Consider the following 18,414-nt stretch of genomic DNA (forward strand, 5'->3'; position numbering starts at 1 on the left):
TATCTTTATTGTCTATATCCCGTCTCCCAACATGTTGGAGTGTAAACTCCGTGGGAGTCAGGTCTTGGCTGAGAAACACTGCATGAAAGGCCCAAAGGCTCCATTTGAACCCCACTGTGTGGCCTTGGGCAAGTCCCTTCACTTGTCAGTTTCACCTGTGACTAACAGGGATGGTCATCTTTCTGTGGTTTGTAGACTGGACAAGGCCAGGTGATGGTCAGAGATCAGGAGGACAGTGGCATCTCTCTGTGTCCTTCAAGGTCCCAGTGCCCAGCACAGTGGCCTGAATCCAGCAGGTGCTCCATGCACACCTCCCTGTGCTGGCTGCAGGGCAGGATGGCTGGACAGAAATGCCGCTGATATTGGAGACACAGGCCAGGCAGGGTGGCTGAGGCCCCAGCAGGATGAGCCGTGCCTTGCCATTTCCACAGCAGCCTGGTGAGGGTCACCAGAAGCTGGTGGAAGAGGAACGGTCTTAGCTTTCTCCTTTGGAAGAGTGGGATCCTCATGGTGCCAGCACACCCCCTGTGAAGATCATTTGTTGACTACACACTGAGTCTTTAGTAGTTACTCAGAAACTCAGTTAAATTCAAGCATTTGGGGCCACATGCTGTGGACCCAGAGCTGCAGTAGGGCACAGTGGGGGATCATGAACATTCAGAGTCTGTCTCTGTCAGAGTCTTGTACATCCTTGGTGCTTCCAGGATGCTCATTGAAACAAAGGAGGGAGGAGGGAGGGATGAATACATGAAAGAAACTTGTCTTACTCCTAAGGAGTTTGGAATCTGGGCAGAGAGATAAGAGTAGTGTGTGAACCACCGGGGCTTGTTGGGGGGTGGGGGACTGGGGGAGGGATAGCTTTAGGAGAAATACCTAATGTAAATGACGAGTTGATGGGTGCAGCAAACCAACATGGCACATGTATACCTATGTAACAAACCTGCATGTTGTGCATATGTACCCTAGAATTTAAAGTATAATAATAATAATAATAAAAAGAGTAGTGTGTGAACTGTTGATACAGCACAAGTCAGAGCCTAGTATGTGCTTGACATGTGGGCTCGCAGGGGAGGTACCTTTGGGCTTGGCTGTGTAACTCGCCTGTGAGCTCTGTGGGGCTGGACCTTGTTCCCCACAGTGTGCCCAGAGCCCCATGCACACACATAGGAGGAGGTGGGTGTGTATTAGTTGAGGGAGATGCACATGTGTGAGAGATGGGTTGAGAGGAGGAGGGAGGGAGAACAAGAAGGAAAAACATTCAGAAAAGTGGGCTACTGTGTTCCAGGGTGAGCTTTGAGCTTGGTGCCTTTGGATGGGTAGGAATTAAAGAAGCAGAGGGAATGAGAGGAAGAGAGAGGGAGTTCTCAACAGGGAAGGCAATGCAGGATCACAGCAGTGCACACTGATCACAGACAGATCTGGGTTTGAATTCCTGCTGCACCACTTACCAGCTTGGCCAAGTCAATTAACCTCATTGGCTTTCCTTCTCTTTGTTGCCAAACAGGGATGATCCTAACATCTGTAGCCACTTCATGAGTGCTTATGATGCATCTCACTCTGTATTAGGTATTTTATATGTATTAGTTAATTAACACTCTTACATTTTTACAGATAAAGAAATGGAGGCACAGAGAAGTGACTTATTTAAAGCCTTTGTATGAGCTATCAGTTGCTGCATAACAAACTACCTCGAAACTCTGTGACTTAGAACAACCACCATTTTCTGTGCTCGTGATTCTGTGAGTCAGCAATTTGGGCAGGGTTCAATTGGGGCCACTCATGTGGCTGCAGTTTTCTGATCAATTAAAAAAAGAAAAAGAGCCCAAAGTGAACAAACCCCAATGTGCAAGCTCTTTTCAAGCTTCTGCTTGTGTCATATTTGCTAATATCCCGTTGACCAAAGCAAGTTACACAGCCAAGCCCAGAGTCCTGGGTTAGAAAAGCAAGACCCCCTCCCCTTGCAGAGTCACAATGCAAAGGGCCATGCTTGCAGCCATGCCAGTAATGATCACAGTCCTCTTTGCAAACAGTTCACTCCAGCCACCCAGCTGCTGGCGGCACCATGTGCCCCAAATTCATGCTTCATTGCTAGGGATTTCTTTTGAGCACTTTCTAGTTACCATGCCTGGTTATACAAGTCTACAGTCTCCCTCCTCCCTCAGACCTGGGGTCATTACCACAGTCACTGAGGAACAAATAATGCACAGAAAGGATTTTCCAGTAAGCTCCACTTTTTTTCTTCTTAAAGTTCTGTAAGGGAGGTGGTGGTGGTCTGTTCAGGGGGTCCTACAGGGTGTAATGATGGTGGAGATAAATGCTAAAGGCCACCCATCACTTGCTTTAGAGAAAAGGCTTGTCTCTATCTGCGGCTAGGAAGGATGCAGAGGAGACTGCAAGGCCAGGCATTTTGTTCATTCATTTATTCATTCACTCACTCAATAAGCCTAGTCCTTATCACCCAGTCCTTATCTGCTCAGTCCTTAGCACCTTGAGGCACCCTCCTCTCTAAAGCATGCTAGCATGGGTGTTTATGCACATGTGTGCACACACACACTTGCATACATGCATGTGCAGTTTGACATGTACCACACACTAGCACATATGCACATTCACATGCTTGTATGTACATACACATATATGCAAGCATGCACACACATATATCCCACTCCACTTCTTTTCCCTCGAACTCCCATCAGCCCAACACAATATAGTTCTTGTTCATGTATTGGCCTGGGAGAAAAAAAGGGCAGAGGTAAAGAATGTGGACCAGTACGGCAAATCCTTCTAGAAGAGGCAAATCAAAACAAAACAACTCACAAACTAGAAGCCCCACTGTGTTTTCACTGTTCGGCTAAAAGTGTGTTCAGATTTTCAGTATATCTCTATATTGTGAAATGCATGTGTGTCAGTAACTAGTGAATGTCCAGTGTCCCCCCATCTATCTCTTCCTCTGTGTTCAGCAGCTCTACTCCAAACTGTGGGCCGGCCTTCCAAGCCAGGGCTGCAGGAGAGGCCCAGTGACTTTGTTCTTTGCCATGTGGGGAGGGCCTGAGGAGTGTCCATTCATACCCGGCAGCAGCTGGTCACAGGTAGACCCTAACTGGAGCCATGAATCATTCTACCTTCTACTTCTTCAAGCCTTGATTGATTGTGTATGGGCTCAGGGATATGACATCAACTCTGGGCCAACAGGCAAATCTTGGCAAAGGTGTCTCCCTCCTCGTGACTGCCCTCAGAGATGGGGGTGGTGGAGAGAGCTGAGACTGGGAGCCCAGGAGCCTGAGTTCTGGTCCCAGCTCCACCCTGGGCTCACTGCGTGTCTTTCTAGAATGACATTCAGATACAGCCCCACAGCTTTATCCTATCTTTGGGCCCTCTGTCATTTACTGAATATTTTTCTTTAAGTTGACCTCCCCTCCCTTTTTAAGCTCCCCCAGTGTTAGTTAATTAGTGGAAAGCAGCCCCGTGTGCTGGAAGAGCACAGGTTTTAGAGTCAGCTGGGCCTAACTTGAAGGCCCTGCCACACAAACCCTCTGAGCCCAGTCCCTCCCTGGAACACGGGGCTGCTGCCAGTTCATTTGTCTGGATTATTCTGGGGAGAGTGATTGTCATAGCCCAGTGCCTGGCAAACCTGAGTCCTGAGTCATTGTGTCTTTTATGAAAGAATGAGGCATAAATATTTTTCCTACATAGTTTGGAATCTTTCTTTTCCATTCCCCATCTCCACTGGGCCAGCCAGAGCCCTAAGAATGTTTTGCTGGAAAACGTGCAGCCACCTCCTCCATTTCCCATCCTCCAGGCCTGCTCTCTGTGATGCTGGCTCCATACTTGAACTGGACGACTTTCCTTTAAAAAAATTGTTTAATATTTAAATTTAGAAATAGAAGATACATACACTTGGTTAAAAAAAATAAAGACAGTAATTAAACAATAAAAGAAGGTACACAGGAAGAAGCGTGTCTCCTGACTCTTTCTCCGTCCCCGTATAACCTCAGTTACTAGGTTATTAGTGTCCAGTTAGCCATGTCTCCTTCCAGAGATCTCTTATCCATCAATCAGCACACACGTTTGGGCATATCCCACACATTCCTGTTTTATGCAAGTGGTGACAACTGTACTTACTATTCTGCATCTTGCTTTGTGTTTGTAGGTATATTTTGGAGATTGTTTCATCTCAAGAATAACTAGAGCCTCCAATCATGTACAGTGCTTATTGAAGGCCAGGGGCTGGTCTAAATGCTTTACATGTACTGATCCATTTCATCCTCATCATAACCCTTTGAGGTAGGTGGCATTATGACCACGCCCATCTTAGGGATGAGAAATCTGAGGCACAGAGAGCCCAGGTGGCCAGCTCAGGGTTGCCCAGAGGGGAAACAGCAGAACCTGCTCCAGACTCCGAGTGCTTAAGCACTCCCCTACACTAGTGATATAAATACGTTAAACTATTTATATGACTATATAGAAACTACTTATCTGGGCTGGGCTTGGCTAACGCCTGTAATCCCAGCACTTTGGGAGGCCAAGTCAGGCAGATCCCTTGAGCCTAGGAGTTCGAGACCAGCCTGGGCAACGTGGCAAAACCCTGTCTCTACAAAAAATACAAAAAATTAGTGAGGATGTTAGCGGGTACCTATAGTCCCAGCTACCCGGGAGGCTGAGGTGGGAGGATTACCTGAGCTTGGGAAGTGAAGACTGCAGTGAGCTGTGATTGCACCACTGCACTCCAGCCTGGGGGACAGAGTAAGACCCCATCTTAAAAAAATTAAAATTTAAAGTTAAAAAATAAACTACGAACTTGCATTTATTGTGGAAGGAAATGATAGTTCACATTAGCAGATGAAACACAGTTTGGTATAAATAGAAGCGTTCTGTTAGTTAAGTGAAAATCAAGCAGTGTTGTGCATTCAAGCTTGTGCCTGCCAGAGCAGCAGGCGAGAAGCTTTGAAAATGTGTGGGCACCGACTGGTTTTTCCTCCTGATGTAATCAGAAGGATCCTCAGAGAGCTGAAAGGGGTTAATAACAGTACATTAAACAATGCAAGAAGGTACACAGAGAGAAGCATATCTCCTGACTCTTCCTCCTTCCCCATATCACCTCGGTTGCTTTGTTACTAGTGTCCAGTTTGGCAGTGTTTCCTTCCCATGACACCGAAAGTCACCTTGCTAACACAAGTGGAAACACTGATCCAGTGCCAGATAGTGGGGCTCTGGCACTCAGTTTCCCCCGTCTGTGGAATGAAGGTGTGGAGTTTGAGGAATGCTGAGGCTCCTGCCAGTCATTGATCTTCATGCCGCTGTGCCCTGGAAGGGAGACCAGGGTCCTGGATCAGACTCAGGGCAGGGCAGCTCTGCGGGGCTGTGGCAGCCTGCCAGCCAGGGTGTATGCACAGTGTCATCCAGGGATGGAACTGGTCCTAAGCAGAATGGAAGAGGTTTCCCTCTAAGTAACTTTCCCTTCTCTTTCTGCTGTCCTTCCCAGGCACCCATTCACTAAGAATACATGTATCGATCATCAGCATATCCAGACCATGAGATGTGGCTGCACACTATGACAGGTGTCTTAGTGGGGATACGACAGTGTGAGGGAACATGGAAGAGGGAGTGATGAAATCTACTGAGCATCAGGAAGGTGCCAGAGAAGAGATGGTATCTGATTGACAGTGGACAGTTCCTGGGTGCAGAGAGGGGCAGAAGGAGCAGCACTTAGAGCGGTGGGAAGCAGCACCCGGGATGCTGGAGGGATCTCTGCCCAGTCAGTACTGCTCCTGAGTCACTGCACTGAGCCTGGCCGGTTGGGATCAGGAATGATACAAGTAGTTGGGGAGGCTGAAAGGGAAGTAAGTCTGCCTTTTGGGATTCATTTAGTGGCAAGGGACTGGAATCCGGTGCAAACTGGCTTAGATAAAAATGACACTGTATTGAATCACATGACCATGTAGCTCAGGTCTAGCTGGATCCAGGGGCTCACACACTGATTTGTCTGTCTCACCAGTATGGCATGTACTCTGTGAGGCCAGAGACCCCATCTGTCTTCTATACTATGTTTTGACTGTAGTGCATTTGATATAGTACCTGACACATAAATAAATATTTGATAATTGAAGGTGTAGCTGTTCTCCCCACCAATATACTCACTAGATCAAAGGCAGTAGAACTATGCCTCCCCCATTTTACCCTTTTCCCTCCTTCCTTCTCTTCCTACCTTCCTTCCCCACTCTTTCCAATGCATCCATCCATCCATCCATCCATCCATCCATCCATCCATCCATCCATCTGTCCGTCCGTCCGTCCATTTATCCACCTTTGGGAATCAGTCTCTCTCCCCCTTCTGGTTTGTTTTTCTCTGCGTGGACTTCATGATCTGGCAGGCTTCTCCCATGTGGTGACAAAAATGGTCCCTAACACTACAAATTCTCCTCCCATTAGCCTCTCCCCACCCTCCAGTGGAAAGAAAACACTCCCTTCCCAGTGTTTCCAGTGAAGCCCTAGGGTAGCATCTAATTGGCCTAGCTGAGCTTCCTGTGGCCAGATGAACATAAGTTTATGGATTGGCCAGGCCGGGGTCTCGTGCCCACCCCAGGATTCCGGGGTGATATCAAATTCCCATGAACCACATGTACTGAGAATAGTGGAGGGGAATTTGGGGGATTTCCTCAAAATAAAATTAGGGGGCTGTTCCCAAAGAAGGAAGACTGGATGAGTCTGGGCAGAGAAAAACAACAGATGTCCACTGAGGGAGAGTCCCTGGGGGAGAATGAGGAAGTGGTTCCATTGGCTGGTGCTCCTGATGTTCATACCTGACATACCTGATGTTCCTCCACCTATCAGCTGCTCCTCAGTCCTGTTTGCCTCCTGCTCCCCTGGGCTAATGCTCACTCTGCTCCCTTTGTCTGGGACACTCCACCCCCACCCCAAGCCCTGCTCACCCAGCTAACAGCTACTCTTCCTGCAATGTTCAGTTTAGATGTCACTTCCTCCAGGAAGCCTTCCTATAGTGCCTAGTACTTCCTTCATCATTGTACTTATCACACCATGTGATCATCACTTGTATAATTGCCTGTATCTCTGCTACAGTTTGGATCCTATGAGGGCGGCGACCTGCATGTCTTCCACACTGTAGTATTGCCTAGCATAGTACTTGGCACGTAATGAACTGCTCAATAAATATTTAATGATTGATGGTACAGCAATCTCCCTACTTCCAAGTATGCTCAGCAGAACAAAGGCAATAGAACTGTACCTCCCTCATTTTACCCTCCCTCCCTGCCTTCTTCTCTTCCTTTCTCCCTTTCATCCACTCTCCCATCTATCTACCCATCCCTGCATTTATCCACCCACCCACCCATCTTTTCTTCTGTCCATCCATCCATCTACCCATCCATTCAGCCATATTCATTGATCCACTGATCTTTTGATCTGTTGATCCAGCCAGCCCAGCCAGTCATACATTCATGCAAATATGTATTGATACTTGCTGGGTACCAGGCTCTGCTCTGGTACAGAGAATACTATCATGAATAAGACCCTGGCCTCAGGACTTTGCTTCTCTTTTCCTTCAAGGAGATCTTAGTCAGGCACTGGCCTAGGGTTTCACCCATACACAAATGCTGGAAGCAGAGAGCCACTGTGCCCAGGGACAGCCCTGTCTGCAGGGTGGAGGAAGCACACAGGGACTGCATCATTGAGAAGCTGTTTTCTAACAACTGATCTTTATCCTGCTTCAGGTGTCCCTTTATGGATGCTGTCAACTTCCAGGTTCTGTTTGCCTTCTTTTGCATTTAAATGAGGGGCCGAAAGATGGTGCAGTTAACACTTTGCTGTTTTCAGAATCTGAGGATCAGGGAAGAGGCAAAAGGCAATGTGTGCAAAGCAAAAGGCAGTGTGATTACCAGAAGAGGCAATGCTTAGTGGTCAACAGATCTGGCCTGCAGTCCCAGCTCTGCCTGGCTTTTTGTGTGACATTGGACAGCACTCTTGCTATTTCTTTTCTTTCTTTCTTTTTTTTGAGATGGAGTCTCGCTCTGTCGCCCAGGCTGGAGTGCAGTGGCACAATCTCGGCTCACTGCAACCTCTGCCTCCTGGGTTCAAGCGATTCTCCTGCCTCAGCCTCCTGAGTAGCTAGGAGTACAGGGGCCCACCACCTGTACTAATTTTTGTATTTTTAGTAGAGACAGGGTTTCACTATGTTGGCCAGGATGGTCTCAAATTCCTGATCTTGTGATCCGCCGGTCTTGGCCTCCCAAAGTGCTGGGATTACAGGCGTGAGCCACCGCGCCCGGCCCGCTCTTGCTATTGTTGAGCCTCCATTTCCTTAAGTGAGTGGCTAGGACACCAAGATTTATGGAGGACCTTTTATTCTGAGAACACATGCAACTGAACTTGGTCCAAGAACAGTGCTCTTAACTGACACGTCCCTACGAGGTTCTTCCCTAGACTCCCTGAATAGGGTCTGGAGGGCTGGAAAGTGAATCCCTTACCTGGCATCAAGCGGATGGGTACCTCTGAGGGGCCCTTCAGACATCCCCAGTTCAGGAACTTGGCCTCAGCTGAACTCCTGCACCCACCTCTGCCCCTTCCCAGCCCTGGGCACACTGCTGCTGGCAGTTGGTCACTTGATAATTTGCAGTTGACAGCACTTTCCCCATCTACCCCCTTCTGATCTTCACCAGGCGGGCACGGAGAGGACACAGCGCTCCACAGCCACCCAGCAAGTAGTGGGAAGGCTGAGTCTCAAAACCAAGTCTCCCGAATTCCAGTGGGCTGGAGGAGCCTTTCACCCCTGTTTTACAGTTGAGAAAGGGGTACAGGGAAAGCAAAACAACCATGTGTTCAGTAGGCCCAGGCTCTGGGGTCAGCCACCTTGGCTTTGAACCCTGACTCCACTTACCAGCTTTTCACTTAGAGAAACTTACTGACCTATTCTGGGCCATGGTTTTCTCACCTGTAAAGCAGGGATCATAGGATGCCTATCTCATAGGGTTTTTGTGAGAAATAAATGAGTTAATATAGGTAAAGTGCATAAAGCAAGGCCTGGCAAGTAGTAAGTGCTCAATAGATGCTAGCTGCTATCATTGTTGTTACTGTCATCACACTGCCTCCCGGGATTAGGGAAAGGACTCATTGAAATGCTCCTTTACTAGAAGGGCTCCTAGAAAGAGGTTTGCAAACTTTGAAGTAATAGATAAGGTTAAATATTACTTAATGCATCCTGGACTAGCAATATTGAGCTAACTGTTCTAGTCTATTGAGCTAAGGACCATTCATGCTGAAGCCCATGTATCAGGTAATTAAATAAAAGAAACATCTAGAGGATTCTGGGTACAAATAGAATCATTTTGGAGAAACCTCCAGGTGAACTCTTTGGTGGCAGCTGTCTGTCATAAGTCACCCTCGGCAGTGGAGTTCACTGTTATTCTTGGAATCAGGAATCGAGTAGATCACAGGGAGTTTGGCCCCAGGGTACTTGGGTTGTCTTCTCCAAGCATGGGATTTTTGGAATGAAGTTTAGAGGCTGTCCTGGGAAGTTTGGCCTGTCGGAGGGCAGGAAGAGTACTCTGTGGCTCAAGAAGAGTAGAAAATGATGTAAAGGGAGAGAAAATAAAAAAAGAAAACTAGGCAAAGGATATGTGGGAATTGAGAACACCCAGCTGGGCTGTTGACCTTGAGTGAGTGGATGGATGCATGGTGATTGGACAGGAAGATCTAGCTGTAAATAGAAAGGCTCTCTTTTCCCCTGAACTACACAGCACAGATGACAGATTCGTGGCGAGGCAAGCAGACTCAGAAGCCAAAATAGAAAAAGGAGATGTAGCAGGAATCATTGAACACAGACAGGGATAGGATCCAGACATGAAAAACACCAGCAATATGGTGGTGAGGCAAAGAACCCAGGGTTGTCTGTGGATGTGGAGGGACATGTTGAGAAGGGGGAAGGTGGGGTCCTGGAGACAGCCGCAGCAGGTGTTCTCACACTTTAGCCACACCTATTTTATTTTATTTCTTCTTTGCATTCTATACATTTTTGCTAATTTGTAATTTCACTAAAACTCCTAGAAACCCCCTTCTTGCTGATTTCATCATCTCTGTATGCCAGTTCCACCAAGACCATATCCAAATAACTCACTGGACTCATTTTATTTTTATTTTAAGTTCCAGGATACATGTGCAGGACACGCAGGTTTGTTACATAGGTAAACGTGTGCCATCGTGGTTTGCTGCACCTATCGGCCCATCACCTGGGTATTAAGCCCCACATGCATTAGCTATTTATCCTGATGCTCTCCCTCCCACCGCCTCCCCTGACAGGCCCCAGTGTCCTTTTAACCAACGTATGAAGATCATCAAAATAGGCACCTGCTTTGATTATCTGCAAGTCTGCAGTCACCCCTTTTGGCCACTAGATGTCGAGAACGCATCAATATGGCACATTTTCTGGTCCATTGAGTTATTTGGATTTGATCTTGGTGGAACTGGCATACAGAGAGGATGAAATCAGCAAGAAGGGGGTTTTTTGGAGTCTTAGGGAGATTGCAAATGAGCAAAAATGGATGGAATGCAGAGAAGCAATCTTTCCACCAAGAACCATGAAGAAAAGTTGACTGCATTTTAAATCCATGTATTGTTTTACAAGTTTGGGAGATTTTTAGGATGAAGGTAGAAGGGAGAAACATGGCATACAAATATATGTTTTTTACATTAGTTAATGTTCTCCAGAGCTTGTAAGCATTTCCAAGTGAGCATGTTTAAGGTTCTTAAACCCTGAGCCCAAATCAGGGATAATAATGATGATGATGGTGGTGGTGGTAGCATCTGATAGATACTTCCATGGCTCTTACTATGTGGAAGGTATTGTTCTCAGCACTTTACAGAAATTAACTCATTTAGTGCTCACAACAAGCCTAGGAAGTAAATGCTATTATTATCTCTGTTTTACAGATGAAGAAGCAGAGGTCAGAGAGGTTGTGTGACTTGTCCAAGGTCACACAGCTGAGGAGTGGGAGCATCAGGATTTAGCCCAGACACTTGTCCATATTCTTACCTTCCATGATCTACAATATATGTTGCCACATTGACTCCTGGCCAGTGGCAAAGGGAACTTTCTGAACAATGAATCAATGCTGTGATTTAATGATAAAAGTCACAGAGCCTGGGTGCGGTGGCTCACGCCTGTAATCTTAGCACTTTGGGAGGTCAAAGCGGGAGGATCACCTGAGGTCAGGAGATCAAGACCAGATTGACCAACATGTTGAAACCCCATCTCTACTAAAATATAAAAATTAGCCGGGCATTGTGGTGGGTGCCTGTAATCTCAGCTACTCAGGAGGCTGAGGCAGGAGAATCGCTTGAACCCAGGAGGTGGAGGTTGCAGTGAGCTGAGATGATGCTGCTGCACTCCAGCCTGGGCAACAAGAGTGAAACTCTGTCTCAAAAAGAAAAAAAAATGTCACAGAATTCCTCATTCTAATAAACTCACTTCACAGCACTTCAAATGACAAGGAATAAGATTTTAGGGTTGGCCAGGAATTCATTCTGAGTTCTCCGACTTACAGGGCTTGGTTAGGTAGGAGCACATTTCATTCCCGGAGGGAAGTCTTTGCTCTCTGTTAGCTGTTACAGTAATCCAAGCCACAGAAGAGAATGAACAAGGCCCAGGAGCCATGGATTCCAGAAGTTTCTTTGTTTCTTAGCATAGAAAGATGATCATACACTTGGCATTGCAAAAGAAAAGTATATTTCTAGTTGGGGATCAGTAAAAATGCTGATGGTGTGGAGCAGCCCAGCCAGTGTTCAGACTACTGAAAGTATTTATGCCTGCTCGGAAAATGTAATGAATTTAAAAAATTCATTAAGGGCTGGGTGTGGTGGTTCACACTTGTAATACCAGCACTTTGGGAGGCTGAGGCGGGAGGATCACTTGAGCCCAGGAGTTCGAGACCAGCTTGGACAACATGGCAAAACCCCATCTCTATTTATGAAAAAATGATACAGACAATCTAGGGTGATCTGGTAGAAAAAGTAGTGGATTAAAAGTGAGAGACCAGATTTCCAATATGATTAAATATATATTTACCATATGACCCTCCATCCCACCCCTGGGTATTTACCTAAGGAAAATGAAAATACATGTCCACACAAAGAAATGTACATAAGCATTCGTAGCAGCTTTATTCAAAATAGCTAAAAACTATAAACACCTCAAGTAGCTGTGGACATATCACTAAGTAAACAGATTGTGGCATAGCCATACAATGGAATACTTAGCCATAAAAAAGAAGTTCTGGTATGTACGGCATCATCAGTGAATCTCAGAAAAGTTATGCTGAATGAAAAGAGGGCTGACCCAAAGGAGTTTATATTGTATGATTCCATGGAACTGGATTCTAGAACACACAAAACCAATCTACAGTGACAGAAGGCAAATCTATGATTGGGGCTGGGGTGGGGTCAGGGATTGGCTGCAAAGGGGCACGAGGGATCTTTCTGGTGCAGTGGAAGTTCTATATTTTGCTTGTGGTCCTGGCTACATGGATGTAAAGTCTGGTGTCTCTGCACTGATACTTTGCACCTCTGAGCCTCAGTTTCCCTGTTTGTCAAACTAGAAGGCCATTGGATTAGATGATGTCTAGAATTTCTTCTGGCTCAGAAATGTCTCCTGTAATAACAATATCCATTTTTTTATTATGGAAGTAGAGTAGCAAAGTGCAATTTGCTTTATAGGAATTGTTTTTATAGGCAAGGATGAATTTATTCCAGGGAGCATAGAATATCTATTGGGTTACTTAATATTACTCATTTTGGGTACGGAGCCATTTGCAGCCCGTTGTACTTCAGGAAACAGCTGAGAAAATGATTTGTGTGTAAGAAGGATGTTCCCCATTCAATTCTCATGGATATGGGAGGAGGGGCTTTCCCCGCGGCACTGGGAGGAGAGGGAGCGATGCCACAGTCACGGCTGGCAGGGCTACAGAGGACAGCTGAGCAAGGGCCAGGCTTGCCTTGTCACCTTTGACAGTTCCCAGATGCTTGGAGCTATGGTTACCCTTTTAAATTTCCTCCTTATTTATTTATTTATTATTATTATTTTTTAATTTCCTCTTTACTAGCCCATGCCTGGCTCTTAGTTACGGCTTAACTAAGTTAGGGCTTAACTAGTTGTTGATGATGATGGTGATGGTAATGACTATCATCATCATATCCAGTCCTCAGAGAGTCTGTGCGAAAGTAAAGGAAGGCAGGTACCCAGAGCATGTTGTGGGACCAGGGCAGCGGCCAACTAGAGCGTAGAACTTGGTATGGAGCCAGGAGTAACAGGGAGGGCTGTGCTGGGCCATAGCTGGCTGCTGATTTCCCCTACTTGTGCGCCCCCAGGTCATGAAAACCTACCACATGTACCATGCAGAGAGCATCAGTGCAGAAAGCAAGCTGAAGGAGGCTGAGAAGCAGGAGGAGAAGCAGTTCAATAAGTCAGGAGACCTCAGCATGAACCTGCTCCGGCACGAGGACCGGCCCCAGCGCCGCAGCTCTGTGAAGAAGATTGAGAAGATGAAGGAGAAGGCAAGTGGAGGCCCTGGTCTGGGAGCGATTGGGGACAGGGCACAAAGGGGAGGGCCATGCTCTTGGCAGACAGCCTTAGCCTTCCCCCTTATTCCCCTGCATCCCAATGGGGTGGTGGTGGGTAGGGGGGAATGGGACAATGTAGCCAGCATCTCCTCTTTTGGAGATTGGCGTTCTAGTGGAAGCAGGGCCGGACATGCCCATGCTAGCACTGGTTAGGCTTGGCTTAGTGCTAAGGTCAGCAGGCAGACGAGGTGCTCAACTCACAAGAAAGCTGAACTGTGATGAGATTCACACCCAGCAAGCACCTTCTCAGATGAGCTGGAGTCACAAGGCATTAGCGGGAGCAGGGGCTTGTTCCAGAGGCCAATTTGATGGCCAAAGGTAGGGGCTGGGGGTGAGGTGGGAACTGATTACTGAATGTGTCTCAACAAGAGACACCAGCACCTGGAAACCTGGTGAAGGGCTCATTCCAAAATTGCCATTGCCAATTCAAAGATGAGAGAGTTAGAATCCCTGTGTATTGATTCTGGAAAAGTCCTTTAGTACGGTGTGGTGGAAGGAATTCTAGCTTTGGAGTCAAATGGGCTGGGTTTTGAAAATGCCACGTTTACAACACCTCTCTGAGCTGCAGTTTTCAAATCTGACAGGAGTGGCAAATTCGTCTCATCTCTCATGTCAACTCTGATCAATTGCCCAGAGCACTGGGCTGAGAATTGTGAAACCCTATCCAGATTTAGTTAAAAACAGTGCTGTAGGGCTGGCCATGGTGACTTATGCCTGTAATATCAGCGCTTTGGGAGGCCAAGGCGGGAGGATCGTTTGAGCCCAGGAGTTTGAGACCAGCCTGGGTAAAATGGCAAAATTCCATATCTATTTATGAAAAAAAAAAAAAAGGCAAAGAATTTGAATAGATGTTGCTCTTAAAAAAACATGTACGAGTGGCCAATAAGTACATGAAAAGATTGTCTGGGCCAGGCATGGTGGTTCACGCCTGTAATCCTAACACTTTGGGAGGCCGAGGTGGGCAGATTGTTTGAGCCCAGGAGTTCAAGACCAGGTTGGGCAACATGGTGGAACCCCATCTCTACAAAACATAGAAAAATTAGGCAGGTGTGGTGGCATGTGCCTGTAGTCCCAGCTACTTGGGAGGCTGAGGTAGGAGGATTACCTGAGGGAGGTCGAGGCTGCAGTGAGCCATGATCGCATCACTGCACTCCAGCCTGGGCAACAGAGTGAGACCCTGTCTCAAAAAAAAAAAAAAAAAAAGATTGTCTCTATTGTTAGTGATTAAAGAAATGCAAATCAAACTCAATGAAATGTCACTTCACACCCACAAGGATAGCTAGAATTAAAAAGGCAGACTATATGAAGTATTGGTGAGAATGTGGAGAAATTGGAATCTTCACACACTACTAAAGGGAATGTACAGTGATTCTATCACTTTGGAAAGCAATCTAAATGTTAAACATAGACTAAGTTACCACGTGACTCAATAATTTTATTCCTAGGTATCCACCCAAGAAAAACAAAAACATATGTCCATTCAAAGACTTGTACATGAATAGCAGCATTATTCTTAATAGCCAAAAGATGGAAATGACTCAGATGTTCATCTGCTGATGGATGGTTGAATAAAATGTGGTATATCCATGTGTTGGAATATTATTCATCCATGAAAAGGAATGAAGTACTGACACATGCTGCAACATGGATGAACCTTGAAAACAGTATGCTAAATGAAAGAAGTCAGTTACAAAAGACCACATATTATACAATTACATTTATGAAATGTCCAGCATAGACAAATCTATAGAAATGGAAAATAGATGATTGGTTTCCAGGGGCTAAGAAAGAGGAAAATGGGGAGTACTGTGAATGGGTGCAGCGTTTCTTTCTGGGGTGATGAAAATATTCTAAAGTTAGATAATGATGATGGTTGTATGACTCTGCAAATATAGTAAAAATAAATAAAAATAAAATAAAATAACCAAGCAGGGAATGATAAGACTACAACACAGGGAGAAATAGAGAGGTAGAGTGAGTGCTGACTGGAAGTCCAGAGGCTGATTTTTAGTTCAGAGTTGTATTTTTAGTTCGATTAGCTACTTGGCTCTTGGGCAAGCCACTTCTCTCCAGTTCTCATTTCCTCATCTATAAAATAGATGAGTTTAACGAAAATACTTTTAACATCCTTTCTAGGTATAACATTTTATGAGTCTATGAAGGGCTAAAAAATGGTCTCAGGGTCATTGTCATAGTTGTCCACTGGAAATAGGCCAAGAATATCAAAACTGTCTGTGGGGGTCAGGTGCGTGGCTGGTGTAGGATGTAACTGCCAGGACCCTGGGGAAAAGTTAGAGATCTCTGAAGAGAATTAAAAGGATGAGAACTCATTGTGGAATAGGAAGGTATAAGAATGTCTAGGCAAAGGAGAAAAACCATTTATTTACAGAGACCTGACTTTTTACACAGCAATGGGACTCATCAGTCTGAAAGGAGCAGGGGATAGCTCTCCAGCCCACTTACTCTTTCCTGCTCCATTCCCAGGCTGGCTTAGACAGGAGCAGCTCCCTGGGAGGCAGTTGGGCCCTGCTGAGATGGGCCACTCTGACTGCCTCACCCCACCTCTCCCCACCACTCCCATCCAGTCATCCTCCCTCCCTCCTGTCCTCTAGTCACTGAAAGTGACTGAAAATGACCTTGTGCAGGGACAGTTCTAGGCGCTCCAGACCTAGCAATGAACAAAGCAGATCAAGTCCCTAACCCCACTTATTTTCTAATGGGAGATCACTGACAATCAACAAGTAAATAAAAGGGTAGAAAAAATACAATTTCAGGTGGTGGAAGTGCTTATAAAGAAAAGAGCCGGGCAGGGCTGGGCAGAGGGAGTGGGAGAGGTAGACGAGCTTGTCATCGAAAGCCAATCTGGCCTTGAGACCTTGGGCCAAGGCTGAGGGAACCATGAGTTTGAGGGCCTTGAGACAGGAATGAACTTGGCCTCTTAAAGGATGGACCAAGGAGGCTGAGCAAATGAGGGGGAGCATGGGGGAAGGTGGAGCTTGAGAAGTGGATGGGACAAGGCCATGGAGGGCTTCTCAGGCACAAGCAGCAGTTTGAGACGTCACTGGAGGGTGCTGGGTAGGGGTCTTATTGATTGATTGATTGATTGAGACGGAGTCTCCCTGTGTCACCTAGACCTGGAGTGCAGTGGTGCAATCTCCGCTTACTGCAACCTCTGCCTCCTGGGTCCAAATGATTCTCCCATCTCAGCCTTCCAAGTAGCTGGGACTAGAGGTGCATGCCACCACACCCAGCTAATTTTTGTATTTTTAGTAGATCGGGGTTTTGCCCTGTTGGCCAGGCTGGTCTTGATCTCCTGACCTCAGGTAATATGCCTGCCTCAGCCTCCCAAAGTGTTGGGATTACAGGCCAACGCTGCTGGCCAGGGATCTTATTTATACCCCACCCTAGCAAGGACCATCAGAGGCTGCTGCTTATCTAGTGTCCTCATTGGCTGTGCAGGTGCAAGGTTCAGGTGTAAGGGGAGCTGCCTGAGTCCAGGTCCAACCCTTACTCATCTAGCAGATGGAGGTCTTCCATAGGTGTGGCTGTGCAGGGCTTGGGTGGCAGGCAGCTACTATAAAGAAAAAAAATCACTGGGCTGGGCATGGTGGCTCACACCTGTAATCCCAACACTTGAGAGGCTGAGGTGAGAGGATGGCTTGAGGCCAGGAGTTCCGGATCAGCCTGGGCAACATAGTGAGACCCCACCATCTCTAAAAAACTTGAAAAACAAAAACAAAAACAAAAACTAGCCAGGTGTGATGGCATGCATCTATAGTCCCAGCTACTCGGGAGGCTGAGGTGGGAGGATTGCTTGAGTCCAGGAGCTAAGGCTGAAGTGAGCTATGATCACACCACTGCACTCTCACCTGGGTGACAGAGCAACACCTTGTCTCAAAAAAAAGAAAAGAAAAGAAAATCACAAACCCCATCCTCTTAAATGGCTTGCTCTTACATCTACTCTTTTCTTCTTCCAGAGGCAGGCTAAGTACTCTGAGAACAAGCTGAAATGCACAAAGGCCCGGAATGACTACTTGCTCAATCTGGCAGCCACCAACGCAGCTATAAGCAAATACTACATCCATGACGTCTCCGATCTGATCGATGTGAGCTCCCTGGGGAGTCTGGGACTGAGCAGGGCCCGTACCTGGGCTGGCGCACGTCACTGGCTGAAGGAGGGGCTGGTCTTTGTCTTTAGCTGACATTCTCGGGTAGCTAGGGCTCTTTTGAGCCCTGCTGGAGGGGAAGGGCAGTGAGTTTGGGAGCTGGAAAATGAGTGTTACCTCGTGATGTCTATTTTCACAAGTGGCACATGGGCCTCTGGTGGCCCCAGTGCAGTTGGCTTGGGCAGTCGTATATCCAATGCCAACTTCCCAAGTACCCTCCTGGACACCAGGTCCTTTGCTGGGTTTGAGGGGTTCAGGGGTGAACCACACACAGTTCAAGCCTTGGGGGATTTCCCAGTGTGATAAAGGAGATGTTATTAGTAATATGTTTAGCGCCCCTAGGGCCACTCAGCCAGACACACGTACATGCGAAAGGAAGTAGCGAATGAGATAGACTTAATTATGCAGATCAGCTTTGTATGGGGAGATTATCTTGGGAGAAATCGGGCAGCTTAAGCAAATGGAGAACGGAACACTGACTCCCAAGTACCAGCTGTGCAGGACACGCCACAGGGACAAGCAGATTGGGAGAAAGAACACTGTGAGCGATGGCACTGGGGAGGGCTTCTGTGTCATCTAAGTAGGAGCCAGGATTGTTTCTCTCATGTCCCCCTTCCTGCACAGA

General features: G+C 46.8%; 1 protein-coding gene across 3 annotated transcripts in view; it reads left to right on the top strand.

Moving 5' to 3' along the window:
• Positions 1-18,414, top strand: part of SRGAP3 (SLIT-ROBO Rho GTPase activating protein 3) — a 271,705-nt gene that overhangs the window by 171,599 nt on the left and 81,692 nt on the right. For all 3 annotated transcript variants that reach the window (XM_002813479.5, XM_002813478.5, XM_054551851.2), the window contains exons 5-6: positions 13,372-13,557; positions 17,601-17,729. In XM_002813479.5, the coding sequence (XP_002813525.1) occupies positions 13,372-13,557; positions 17,601-17,729 (315 nt within the window). The remainder of the gene's footprint in view (positions 1-13,371; positions 13,558-17,600; positions 17,730-18,414) is intronic.

The sequence above is a fragment of the Pongo abelii genome, chromosome 2 (assembly GCF_028885655.2).
Source record: "Pongo abelii isolate AG06213 chromosome 2, NHGRI_mPonAbe1-v2.0_pri, whole genome shotgun sequence".
NCBI lineage: Eukaryota > Metazoa > Chordata > Mammalia > Primates > Hominidae > Pongo > Pongo abelii.